The 12,735-nt window shown below is 44.0% G+C and overlaps 1 protein-coding gene and 1 long non-coding RNA gene across 2 annotated transcripts; one reads left to right on the top strand and one right to left on the bottom strand.

Annotated features, from left to right (window-relative positions):
- Positions 1–3,379: 3,379 nt before the first annotated feature.
- Positions 3,380–4,075, top strand: LOC117193477. The gene is made up of 2 exons (XR_004474606.1): positions 3,380–3,667; positions 3,735–4,075. It is a non-coding gene; the product is annotated as an uncharacterized LOC117193477 (long non-coding RNA).
- A 4,221-nt stretch (positions 4,076–8,296) lies between these two features.
- On the bottom strand, positions 8,297–9,087 carry LOC117192870 (putative polypeptide N-acetylgalactosaminyltransferase 9). The gene is made up of 3 exons (XM_033397622.1): positions 8,891–9,087; positions 8,718–8,808; positions 8,297–8,578 (listed from the first exon to the last, which is right to left on the bottom strand). The coding sequence occupies exons 1-3, from the start codon at positions 9,085–9,087 to the stop codon at positions 8,297–8,299; spliced, it is 570 nt and encodes a 189-aa protein (XP_033253513.1).
- Positions 9,088–12,735: the final 3,648 nt, after the last annotated feature.

Genomic DNA, 12,735 nt, shown 5'->3' with positions numbered 1-12,735 from the left:
CCACAACCAAGCAAAAAACGACTTGGAAGAAAATGAAAATATAAAGCCAAAATGTCCAAGTTGCAACCGAAAAGTCGAAGAGGCCATACGCAATGTTTTTATTTATAATTAACTTGTGTAAGTTAAGAACGACAAAATTTAGGAAAACTGCTATTATGATTTCTGTGTATTTGGACTATTGCACATTTTTTAATTTCAATAAAATCATGTTATAAAATGAAATGCTGTCAAAAAAATATAAGTGTATTTTACATGCGAAATTAGTTAATTATTTTCTGGCGGACTTAAGTCGTTTCGAAACGACATATCTCCGCCGTGTGTGACGCCCAGCGCCAGGAAGACCAAGCGTCGGCGCCACAAACACCACAACAATATCACTAGAAACCCCAAGACAAGCCATGAAGACTAGAAAATAAGTATTAGTAGGATAAGTAGATCATAAGCGACAAATACATGAAGACCTGCCACATAAGAAACGAGGGGGAACGTTGTGAGTTGCTGCGGACACCGCAACTCTACGGTTATACCCGATACTAAGTCAGTACGGCTCTCCTCCGGCAGACGCCGCTAATATTAAACGACACGACAAAGAGTGCGTGCGAGAGAGACAGAAAATCAGTCTGAGCGTGACGTCGGGCGCTGCGTAGCCACTGCAAATTTATTTGTTGCTATTGGCTATAAAAATGATCTGATCTGATCCAGATTCAGCAATCTGATAGATATGGTCATTATCTATGATTCTGCGTTTTTAGTTTTCTCGAATGTGCAATATTGTGGGTGCAACAGATTTTCGTCCTTTGTGTGGGCGGAAGGGGGTGGGGCGAACTTTTGAGATACACGTTTTATAGTAAGATCTAACAGAAGTGCGGATATCAAATTTGGTTACTCTAGCCTTAATAGTCTCTGAGATTTTTGAATATCCCCAGATTTTCGTCCTTTGCGGGGTCGGAAGGGGGTGTGGCGAAATTTTGAAACAAACTCGTCTCTCCAAATTTGGTTGCTCTAGCTTTTATAGTCTCTGAGATCTAGGCGCTAATGTTTTACTCTAAGCAAAGCCGCCTATGCTACGTGTGTGTTAGAAAGAGACAGGGCGAGAAAAAATGAAATTGTTTTCTTGATGCTGGCTATAATAATAATACGATCCAATTCAGATTCCGCAGTCTTAAAGATATGGTCATTCTCTACAATTCTACGTTTTTGGTTTTCTCATATCTTTAAAATTGTGGATGCCACAGATTTTCGTCCTTTGTGGGGGCGGAAGTGGGCGGGGCGAAGTTTTGAAATAGACGGACGGACAGACGGACAGACGGACAGACAGACAGACAGACAGGGCCCAATCGACTCGGCTATTGATGCTGATCAAGAATATATATACTTTATGGGGTCGGAAACGATTCCTTCTGGACGTTACAGACATCCACTTTTACCACAAATCTAATATACCCCAATACTCATTTTGAGTATCGGGTATAATAAATATAAATAAACAAACAATAAAAGAGACATAAAACCAAACCACAGCTGATCACCACCAATGGGCCCGTAGCACAGCCACCCGTGACCGTGGGCCCACGTGGACCCACAGCTGACCGCCCCAAGTGTGACCATAACCCAAGCTCCAACGGGCACACTATCAGCCGGTCCGTACAAACGCGTTAGGGACCCCTCAGCACAACGCGCTAGGGACAGACCGTACGATCAGCTGCTTTTCGGAAATAAAAGGGGCTCCGCCAGAGCGATCAGCATCAGTTCGGCTCCGGCCAGTGGAGAGGTAAGCATCAGTAGCAGCCACGGGCAGCCCCAGCCATCCTCCCATCCTCCTCGGAGCGCATTAAACCTCCGCCACCTTTCCACTCCTCGGAGCGCATTATCCCTCCGCACCCTGATTTCTCCGCGGAGCGCATTCACCCTCCGCAACATTATTTCTCCTCGGAGCGCATTCACCCTCCGCAACATTATTCCTCCTCGGAGCGCATTCACCCTCCGCAACATTATTTCTCCTCGGAGCGCATTAACCCTCCGCAACATTATTTCTCCTCGGAGCGCATTCACCCTCCGCAACAGTATTTCTCCTCGGAGCGCATTAACCCTCCGCAACATTATTCCTCCTCGGAGCGCATTCACCCTGCGCAACATTATTCCCCTCGGAGCGCATTCACCCTGCGCAACATTCTTCCCCTCGGATCGCTTTAGACCTCCGCGACCTCAACCGACACCGACCAGAAGACTACCAGGACCCGCACGCAACCATCCGCCACGTGCGGCCAACCCGAAGGACGACCCCGAAGGAAGAGCCAGCAAAAAAACACCCGCGCAACTACCAAACTTTGTACCTTTAAGACCAATAAAAATAACTCTTTTATTACCGCTCAAAGCTCGCCTTATTCTTGAACCACGAGACTCTTGAACCACGAGACTCTCTTCCAGCTACCACACCCAGAGATCAAACAAATTTCTGTGGAACCCGGTGCGACGAGCATACCCCGGCCGAAGCGCCGTCACACGTGTCACAAGCGACATATCTCCGCGCGGAGATATGACGTTTTGAAACGATATGACGTTTTGAAACGACATATCTCCGCCGTGTCACAACCGACATATCTCCGCGCGGAGATATGCCGTTTTGAAACGACATATCTCCGCCGTGTCACAAACGACATATCTCCGCGCGGAGATATGACGTTTTGAAACGACATATCTCCGCCGTGTCACAAACGACATATCTCCGCGCGGAGCTATGACGTTTTGAGACGACATATCTCCGCGCGGAGATATGACGTTTTGAAACGACATATCTCCGCCGTGTCACAAACAACATATCTCCGCGCGTAGATATGACGTTTTGAAACGACATATCTCCGCCGTGTCACAAACGACATATCTCCGCGCGGAGTTATGACGTTTTGAGACGACATATTTACACTTTATTTACTAACTATAATTAAAAATTTTTTTTAATTAGATAACCCCTTTTGTTTTTGTTTTGATGACTCGCAAAACGGAGCTGTGTTATCAGCACTTATTCACATATATAGACTCGAACATTTGCTGCCTTAAAGGAGCATCCTTTACATCAGATTACGAAAAGGCAATGCGTAACGCGTTAAAAGGTCTGCATCCCAACATGAATTTTTACGACTGTTGGTTTCATTTTACTCAAGCATGCAAGAAAAATGTCAAGCAATCGAGTGGTTTTGAAAATACGCTGAAATGCAATAAGAAAGCTTACATGCTATTTATGAAATTTTTGCACTTGCCGCTTTTACCAGAAAGCAAAATTGTCGAAGCATTTAACCTTCTAAAAGGCGAAGCAATAAACTTAAATAAGAAGCTGTTTTCTCCATTTTTAAAATATTTTAATAGACAGTGGCTTAAAAATGTATATTTTATTTATTGTTTAATAATTGAGTTGTATTTTACTTATTAATTTTTAACCCTAATTTTATAGGAGGGACCAAAAAGCATATCCGTGTTTAAGAGGTCAACTAGAACCACGAGCTCAGTAGAAGCTTATAATTTGAATTTGGGAAATAAAATTCAAACAAATGGGCACTTTTTTAAATTTGTTCAATGTCTTATTGATGCAGAATATGAAAAAAGTCGCGAGTTTGCTTTACTCTTTCAAAATGGTGGTAATGGAAATCAGACACAGAAGAAGAAACTACGTGTAAGTTGAATAAATTTTAAGTTAATCGTTCAAAATAATATGTTAGCTTAATTATTTTTGTTCTCAGGATCGCTCAAAAAAAATAATGGACGCAATGGATCTTTTTGAAAGAGGTGAAATAGATATACAGGGATTTCTGACATGCACTGTTTCCTTAGCTGACCGCTTTTCAAAGCATGACTTCTTTGAAGGGGTGGACAATGAAAGCAATTTAACTGGAATGTCTTCTGATATGAAATCTTCCACATCGTCACTTTCATCGAATGCTTCTCATTCAAGTCAGTCATCTGATAAATCATTGGTTCAAATGAATCCATGCAATGTGTGCCTATGTAACCCAAAGTCTGTGTTGTTGCGCCCGTGCAATCACGTAAACATTTGTGGTACATGTTGGGATCAAATTGTGGCCCACAACCAAGCAAAAAACGACTTGGAAGAAAATGAAAATATAAAGCCAAAGTGTCCAAGTTGCAACCGAAAAGTCGAAGAGGCCATACGCAATGTTTTTATTTATAATTAACTTGTGTAAGTTAAGAACGACAAAATTTAGGAAAACTGCTATTATGATTTCTGTGTATTTGGACTATTGCACATTTTTTAATTTCAATAAAATCATGTTATAAAATGAAATGCTGTCAAAAAAATATAAGTGTATTTTACATGCGAAATTAGTTAATTATTTTCTGGCGGACTTAAGTCGTTTCGAAACGACATATCTCCGCCGTGTGTGACGCCCAGCGCCAGGAAGACCAAGCGCCGGCGCCACAAACACCACAACAATATCACTAGAAACCCCAAGACAAGCCATGAAGACTAGAAAATAAGTATTAGTAGGATAAGTAGATCATAAGCGACAAATACATGAAGACCTGCCACATAAGAAACGAGGGGGAACGTTGTGAGTTGCTGCGGACACCGCAACTCTACGGTTATACCCGATACTAAGTCAGTACGGCTCTCCTCCGGCAGACGCCGCTAATATTAAACGACACGACAAAGAGTGCGTGCGAGAGAGACAGAAAATCAGTCTGAGCGTGACGTCGGGCGCTGCGTAGCCACTGCAAATTTATTTGTTGCTATTGGCTATAAAAATGATCTGATCTGATCCAGATTCAGCAATCTGATAGATATGGTCATTATCTATGATTCTGCGTTTTTAGTTTTCTCGAATGTGCAATATTGTGGGTGCAACAGATTTTCGTCCTTTGTGTGGGCGGAAGGGGGTGGGGCGAACTTTTGAGATACACGTTTTATAGTAAGATCTAACAGAAGTGCGGATATCAAATTTGGTTACTCTAGCCTTAATAGTCTCTGAGATTTTTGAATATCCCCAGATTTTCGTCCTTTGCGGGGTCGGAAGGGGGTGTGGCGAAATTTTGAAACAAACTCGTCTCGGTCCGATATATTAGGTGTGTGGATACCAAATTTGGTTGCTCTAGCTTTTATAGTCTCTGAGATCTAGGCGCTAATGTTTTACTCTAAGCAAAGCCGCCTATGCTACGTGTGTGTTAGAAAGAGACAGGTCGAGAAAAAATGAAATTGTTTTCTTGATGCTGGCTATAAAAATAATACGATCCAATTCGGATTCCGCAGTCTTAAAGATATGGTCATTCTCTACAATTCTACGTTTTTGGTTTTCTCATATCTTTAAAATTGTGGATGCCACAGATTTTCGTCCTTTGTGGGGGCGGAAGTGGGCGGGGCGAAGTTTTGAAATAGACGGACGGACAGACGGACAGACAGGGCCCAATCGACTCGGCTATTGATGCTGATCAAGAATATATATACTTTATGGGGTCGGAAACGATTCCTTCTGGACGTTACAGACATCCACTTTTACCACAAATCTAATATACCCCAATACTCATTTTGAGTATCGGGTATAATAAATATAAATAAACAAACAATAAAAGAGACATAAAACCAAACCACAGCTGATCACCACCAATGGGCCCGTAGCACAGCCACCCGTGACCGTGGGCCCACGTGGACCCACAGCTGACCGCCCCAAGTGTGACCATAACCCAAGCTCCAACGGACACACTATCAGCCGGTCCGTACAAACGCGTTAGGAACCCCTCAGCACAACGCGCTAGGGACAGACCGTACGATCAGCTGCTTTTCGGAAATAAAAGGGGCTCCGCCAGAGCGATCAGCATCAGTTCGGCTCCGGCCAGTGGAGAGGTAAGCATCAGTAGCAGCCACGAGCAGCCCCAGCCATCCTCCCATCCTCCTCGGAGCGCATTAAACCTCCGCCACCTTTCCCCTCCTCGGAGCGCATTATCCCTCCGCACCCTGATTTCTCCACGGAGCGCATTCACCCTCCGCAACATTATTTCTCCTCGGAGCGCATTCACCCTCCGCAACATTATTCCTCCTCGGAGCGCATTCACCCTCCGCAACATTATTCCTCCACGGAGCGCATTCACCCTCCGCAACATTATTTCTCCTCGGAGCGCATTAACCCTCCGCAACATTATTTCTCCTCGGAGCGCATTCACCCTCCGCAACATTATTTCTCCTCGGAGCGCATTCACCCTCCGCAACAGTATTTCTCCTCGGAGCGCATTAACCCTCCGCAACATTATTTCTCCTCGGAGCGCATTCACCCTCCGCAACATTATTCCTCCTCGGAGCGCATTAACCCTCCGCAACATTATTCCTCCTCGGAGCGCATTCACCCTGCGCAACATTCTTCCCCTCGGATCGCTTTAGACCTCCGCGACCTCAACCGACACCGACCAGAAGACTACCAGGACCCGCACGCAACCATCCGACACGTGCGGCCAACCCGAAGGACGACCCCGAAGGAAGAGCCAGCAAAAAAACACCCGCGCAACTACCAAACTTTGTACCTTTAAGACCAATAAAAATAACTCTTTTATTACCGCTCAAAGCTCGCCTTATTCTTGAACCACGAGACTCTTGAACCACGAGACTCTCTTCCAGCTACCAAACCCAGAGATCAAACAAATTTCTGTGGAACCCGGTGCGACGAGCATACCCCGGCCGAAGCGCCGTCACACGTGTCACAAGCGACATAACTCCGCGCGGAGATATGACGTTTTGAAACGATATGACGTTTTGAAACGACATATCTCCGCCGTGTCACAACCGACATATCTCCGCGCGGAGATATGCCGTTTTGAAACGACATATCTCCGCCGTGTCACAAACGACATATCTATGTCGTTTCAAAACGTCATATCTCCGCGCGGAGGTATTCCCGACTGGAATAATGATGAGCCGTTCAATGGTGGGGTGGACGGAGGTAGCCCCCATTGCACGGATAATTACAGTTATTGTTTTAACAGTCGACTTTCAGAATTTGAGTTTCTTCAAGTATCTCGTTTTCGTTACAGTTCGCCCTTTTTGCATGTCGTTTTATATTTTCTTTTTTATCTAGCGAATATTTTATTTTGCTCTCTTTATACCCTCGAAACGGGGTAGTATGATTCTGAGTCCATGTTGATACATAAGGCATATGGAACAACCTCGGAAAGAGCTTTAATGTTGAAAAAAATCTAGTCTCTTGCATTCCCCTACAGTTTACTTGACCTGCAAGGGTATCTAGCACTTTCGAACGCAAAGGCTAGCTTTCCTTTTTTGTTATACCCGATACTCAAAATGAGTATTGGGGTATATTAGATTTGTGGTAAAAGTGGATGTGTGTAACGTCCAGAAGGAATCGTTTCCGACCCCATAAGGTATATATATTCTTGATCAGCATCAATAGCCGAGTCGATTGAGCCCTGTCTGTCTGTCCGTCCGTCCGTCTGTCCGTCTTTGTACTTTAGATGATTATGGCCTAAAGATGATTTCAGGTATAGACATTTGGTAGCAATGAAAGTGATTTTTAGAGAGTGTTTACGTCTTCTAGTAAAGACATTGTTTTCTTTTCAACAGATAAAGTACTTAGAGGCTATATGGGGGTTTTCACCACTTTTCAATTTAATAATGATTAAAACGTACGGATGCATCCCAAAAAATCTCTTTAGCCTTGATTGCTATAGAATCTGTAGGGATTCTATAAAGTTTTCATCAAAAATTCAAATCGAAATTCTTAGAAAAATCAGAGATATTAAGTGCATGGATTAATAGAGTTCCTGAACCTCTTTAGTGGAATTAGTGGAATGATATGATGTGACTTGGAGGAGCGGGAGTGTATTGTCAAGTGTCAATTGGATGTGGGCTTGGGTTTGTATTCAAAAAAGCAAGCAGAAAATTAACAAAACGAGAAGCGGAAAAGCACTCAATAAGCGCAAAAATCAGGAAACAGGAACCGAAGCAAAACACCAACAAAACTCAAATTTCAACAAAGCGGAAAACAGAAAAGTATTTGTTAAGAGAACGAGGTGGGGCGCCGGGCAGCCGTCACGCGGGCCGCCTGGTCACCGCCTATGCCTCCGTTTCTGGCCGGTATGTGGATACCTGATTTCCTCCTTGGCCGTGACACTGATACACGGAAACGGTGGCCGCTTCTTGGTGCCTTTCCTGCCCATCTAGGCACATGCCCGACGCTATGTGTGATATCTGGAAATTAAGTTTATGTAGAGTTCATAGAGAGTTCAGATCGGTCTGAGACCTGAGAGCTGTTCAAAGCAAAGGATCAAAGAGTCTTATAAAATCTTAGAGTTGGAGAGAATGCCACCACATTGCCAGATGTATATATAGTGGGAACGAAGTGGGAGTACGGATCAAAGAGGTTCTATCTTTCGGTTTTCGGTTTACGGTTTTCTTGTGCTTCTTGAACGGAGTTTGTGGCGGTCGCAGGGCTGCTGAGATTGTTGCAAAACAAACCTGATTGCCGCCCTGGCGATGGCAGGGATAGAGGCCTGCGGCCTTTTTCTGGTGCTTCTTTCCGGTTGGAGAGTCCAAGCAGGTGCGACCGCCATAACCTAGGTTTCTTATCTGCGAATTGGGATTAATATCGTGTGGGTTGAAACCAGTTTTCAGGGTTAGTGTTTCAGTTGATGGGTGTGGGGTTGGTCCTAGGGATTGGGGTTTGGGGTGGGGGTGTTGACAACACTGGGGAAACCAAAGGACTTACCTCGCCATGGGCCACCGCATCGCCGGGTATGAAGAGCTCGGGATAGATGTTGTCCAGATACCACTTGAAGCTCTTGGACTGCAGGTCCTCCCTGGGATGAGCATTTGGGATTGGGATTGGGATTGGAATTGTATTTGGGATGAATTCTTGTTCTCATCCTCCGCACAACTTACCGCAGTTTCTTACGATCGCTGACATCGCCCCAGTCGCCCTTGTCGTTCCCGATGGGATGGTAGTAGTACTGCGAGTACTCATCCATCCAGACCTCCGCCAGTCGCACCGAGTTCTTTCGCAGCCCATTCACGCCCGAACGCCACTGCAATTGGAGGGAAAACAGAAAGTGGTGAGTGGACTGCTCCATGGCCTCCATAGTTTTCCCAGGAAAGCGAGGGAAAGGTAAAAGATAGCATAGGGAAAGGCATGGCCAAGGCAAACGCAATCACTGAACGGGCGGGCGGGTGCCGGAGCCAGAGTCAATGGAAATATTTGGTCAGCAAACAGAACAGAGCAGAGTGGAGTGGAGTGAAGTGGAGGTAGAGCAGAACAATACAGCCAGAGCTCTCGACGATGTCCAGGTCCAGATCCAGGTCCTAGGATGGCCATGAAGAGGCGCAGCAGCAGCAGCAGAGGCAGCAGGAGAGGTGGACAACAAAGCCTAATTACCTGAATGAGGGGCTTTTGCTTAGGGGCATTATGTAAGGCTTCTGCTGGTTGCTGCTGCCTCAGCTCCTGCTCCTGTTGTGGTTGTCTCTGGCTACCAGGTCCTTGCCTTCACTTCACCTCTTTATTGCCCCTTTACCACACCACCCCACCTCAGACCTCATGGGCGTTGTCCGCCTGTTGTGTGTCTTGTTCTGTGTTTGTGTTTCCCTACCCCTGTGTATTGTCGCTGCTCGTTTCATGTTGCCAGCGGGAAAGCAGAGCCGTGAGAGGACGGATGGGGGAGGTGGTTGGTGGAGCAGTGGGTGTGGCGGATGCCAGGACTGGAAGATTTAGTGCTTTGCACCTGACGTTTATTGAATTTGCAATGGGCTGTCGCCACAATCGATACCCAAACGATAAATGTGTCGATCTGTTGCTGTTTCTGATGGAAACATGTTTATAATTTATAGATAAATGTTATCCGTGTTCAAAGTGACCGCCAAGATAATTAGATATTGATCTCTAACAACACTGCGCATGTGCCCTGCTGCATATCGATGTTCTCATATTGATGTTCTCATATCGATATTCTTCTTTCGGCGTCTGTCTCTTGCTTATGTTACTCGGAAGCACATATAAATCTGTATACTGATCTTCTGCTGTCTTACAAATAAAATAACTTTAACAGGTTATGGGCCCAGACACCAATTCACCCAGAAACAGTATAAACCATAAACAGTGAGAAACAATAAACATTGTTTGGTGCTTAGTGAAAAGCAGTGCTAAAAAAATGGCATAGACTCTGTGGAGATAATGTTTTTTATCCCCAATCGGCCGACTAATTATTTCGAATTAAATAAAACTCGGCGCAGAAATAAAATTACGATATGCTCTTTAATGCGTGACATCCAAATTGCAAGTGTGGCTTGCCTGCCCTTTACATTGCCGCTCCGATCGCTAAGCGCAGCTTCGCTCGGCCGACGTCGGTAGGCAGACGCGAAGCGGAGATAGCGAAGAGCGAGCTGGCAGAGAGCGTTTAGCAGGGCAAGCAAGCGCAAAGCTTTAACAAACAAATGAGTGACATAGACATAAGTAACAAACAAAATAAGCGGCTGAGGGCCAAGAATTAGGTGCTATTTGGCAAGCAGCTAATCGGCTGGGTTCTGCTCCGAACAGACTCATTAGTGTATGTGTGTACATAGAAAGGCAAAAGAACAAGTTGAACAAATTCAACGGAGATTCGCATTGTGTTTTTTTGATTAGAATTTTGCAGCGAATCGGACCGTTGCCGTGGTTTAAAGTCCAAAATAAAGCAGTCCCAACGGATCAAGAAACACAAAAGCGAACGGAGACTCAAGTGTGTATACCAAAAAGTGCGTATGCCAAGCCGCACAAAACCGCGAGTGTGTATACCCAAAAGTGTGTATACCAAGGCATAGAAAATCGCGAGTGTGTGTGTGTAAATAGCAACTCGGAGGGATACTTAAAAGAAAACGAAAAAACAAAAGAAAGACACGGACAACAGTATTGTCGTCGTAGTTGCTTTGTGCATGAGACGATCGACAGTTACAAATTTTGCACTGTGGGACAATAAGTATAAAAAATGAGTGGAAATATGAATTTCAATATTGAGAAACTGGACGAAAACAATTATAGCACATGGGAAGTTTTGATGAGAAGTGTTCTCATACAAAATGATTTGTGGCCAATCGTCAGTGGTAAAATTGAGCTTAGTGAAAGTGCAACAAATGAGCAACGTGCAGCTTTTGAACTAAAGGATCAAAAGGCGTTGGCGTCGATTTCACTTTTGTGTTTAATCGACCCAACTAAACATGGCATGCAAACAGGCATGGCAAAAGCTAAATAAAATTCACAGGCCAAGCGGACCAGCAAGGGTAGTGCTTTTAATTAAACAATTGTTGACGTTAAAAATGTCGGATGGTATAAGTGCACAGGAATATTTGCGGAAATTCCAGGTGGTACACGAGGCTTTAGAAGAGGTCAACATAAAGGTTGATGAAAAGATCTTATCAGTTGTGTTGCTAAATGGTTTGCCTAAATCGTATGAAAGTTTTGTTGTTGCGATTGAGACGCGAGATGATTTGCCGAGCTTGAGCATGCTAAAAATAAAAATTTCTGAAGAAGCGAATAGGCAGGAAGATAGCATTAGCAAGGAAATTACAAGTAGCGCGGAACTACACGTCAGTTATGACAACAAAAATTTTAAGAAAAACTTTAAGAAGGGCAAAAAGTGTTTTAAGGAATGCCGTGCTAAAAGCAAGCAGGAAGTAGCAAACAACAAGGGCGCAAACAGTAAAAGCGGGGAAAGATTGGGTACAATGCTTTGCGTAACCGAATATGCCAAAGTGGAACCAGAAAAATATGTACCAATCCTAAATTTAGCTAAGCCAAATGACCAGATGTTAAATGCATGGTGCATAGACAGTGGCGCAACGGCGCATCTATGTTGTGACAAGGAACGCTTTGTGTCGTTCACGGAAGATAATCAAAAAGTATTTTTAGCCGGCGGTAAATCACTTATTGCTGAAGGGCATGGAACTGTTCAAGTAAAGTTCGGTGATAGATCCGTTACGCTGGAAAAGGTTATCTTGGTACCAGATTTGCAGTACAATTTTATATCGGTCACAAAACTATTAAAACATGTTTGAGAAAAATCAAGCGATGATTTTTGAAAACGGAAAAATAGTTATAAAGGCACATCTGGAAAATGGATTGTTTATGGTTCAGGACAATCAGGAAAAGTGTATGAACATTGTAAATGTTGAGGCAGATGCATTCAAGTGGCACAATAGGTTCGGCCATGTACATTTTGACGCATTAAAGGAAATGGTTAACAAGGAGATGGTAATAGGTCTCAAGGGCATATACAAGCCAAAAAAAAGGGTGTGCAACATGCGCAAAAAGTAAAATTTGCGTGCAACCATTTCAATCGAGCACAAACAGGTCAAAGGGCGATCTAGACTTAATAAATACTGATATATGCGGTCCAATGCAAAAGCAGTCAATGGGAGGCAATCGATATTTCGCCATTGATGATTGTTCAAGATATGTATCAGTAAGTTTCCTAAAAACCAAAGATCAGGTTTTCGAGGCTTTTAAAGAATTTAAAAGTCAAGTTGAGTGCCAAACTGGGAGAAAAGTCAAGGTTTTACGAAGCGACAATGGCCGAGAATACATATCAAACGTTTTTGATAATTACCTAAACCAAAATGGAATAAAGCGAAACTTAACAGTGCCATATACACCTCAACAAAACGGAGTTGCAGAAAGGGCCAACAGAACATTGGTAGAAATGGCAAGAAGTATGCTGCTGCATGCTGGGTTAAGTGAATGCTATTGGGCAGAAGCGATTCGA

This window comes from Drosophila miranda, assembly GCF_003369915.1.
Source record: "Drosophila miranda strain MSH22 chromosome Y unlocalized genomic scaffold, D.miranda_PacBio2.1 Contig_Y2_pilon, whole genome shotgun sequence".
Taxonomy (NCBI): domain Eukaryota; kingdom Metazoa; phylum Arthropoda; class Insecta; order Diptera; family Drosophilidae; genus Drosophila; species Drosophila miranda.
Note: the sequence above shows the minus strand (reverse complement) of the source record. Positions and strands in the feature narration are given on the sequence as shown.

What these genes read in the sequence shown, in the direction of transcription:
- LOC117192870 (XM_033397622.1), bottom strand. Translation starts at nt 9,087, where the DNA reads ATGGAGGCCATGGAGCAGTCCACTCACCACTTTCTGTTTTCCCTCCAA. An exon ending in AGCGATCGTAAGAAACTGCG is followed by an intron (nt 8,809 to 8,890) that starts GTAAGTTGTGCG and finishes TGCTCATCCCAG; the next exon opens with GGAGGACCTGCAGTCCAAGA. An exon ending in ATGCGGTGGCCCATGGCGAG is followed by an intron (nt 8,579 to 8,717) that starts GTAAGTCCTTTG and finishes CCCAATTCGCAG; the next exon opens with ATAAGAAACCTAGGTTATGG.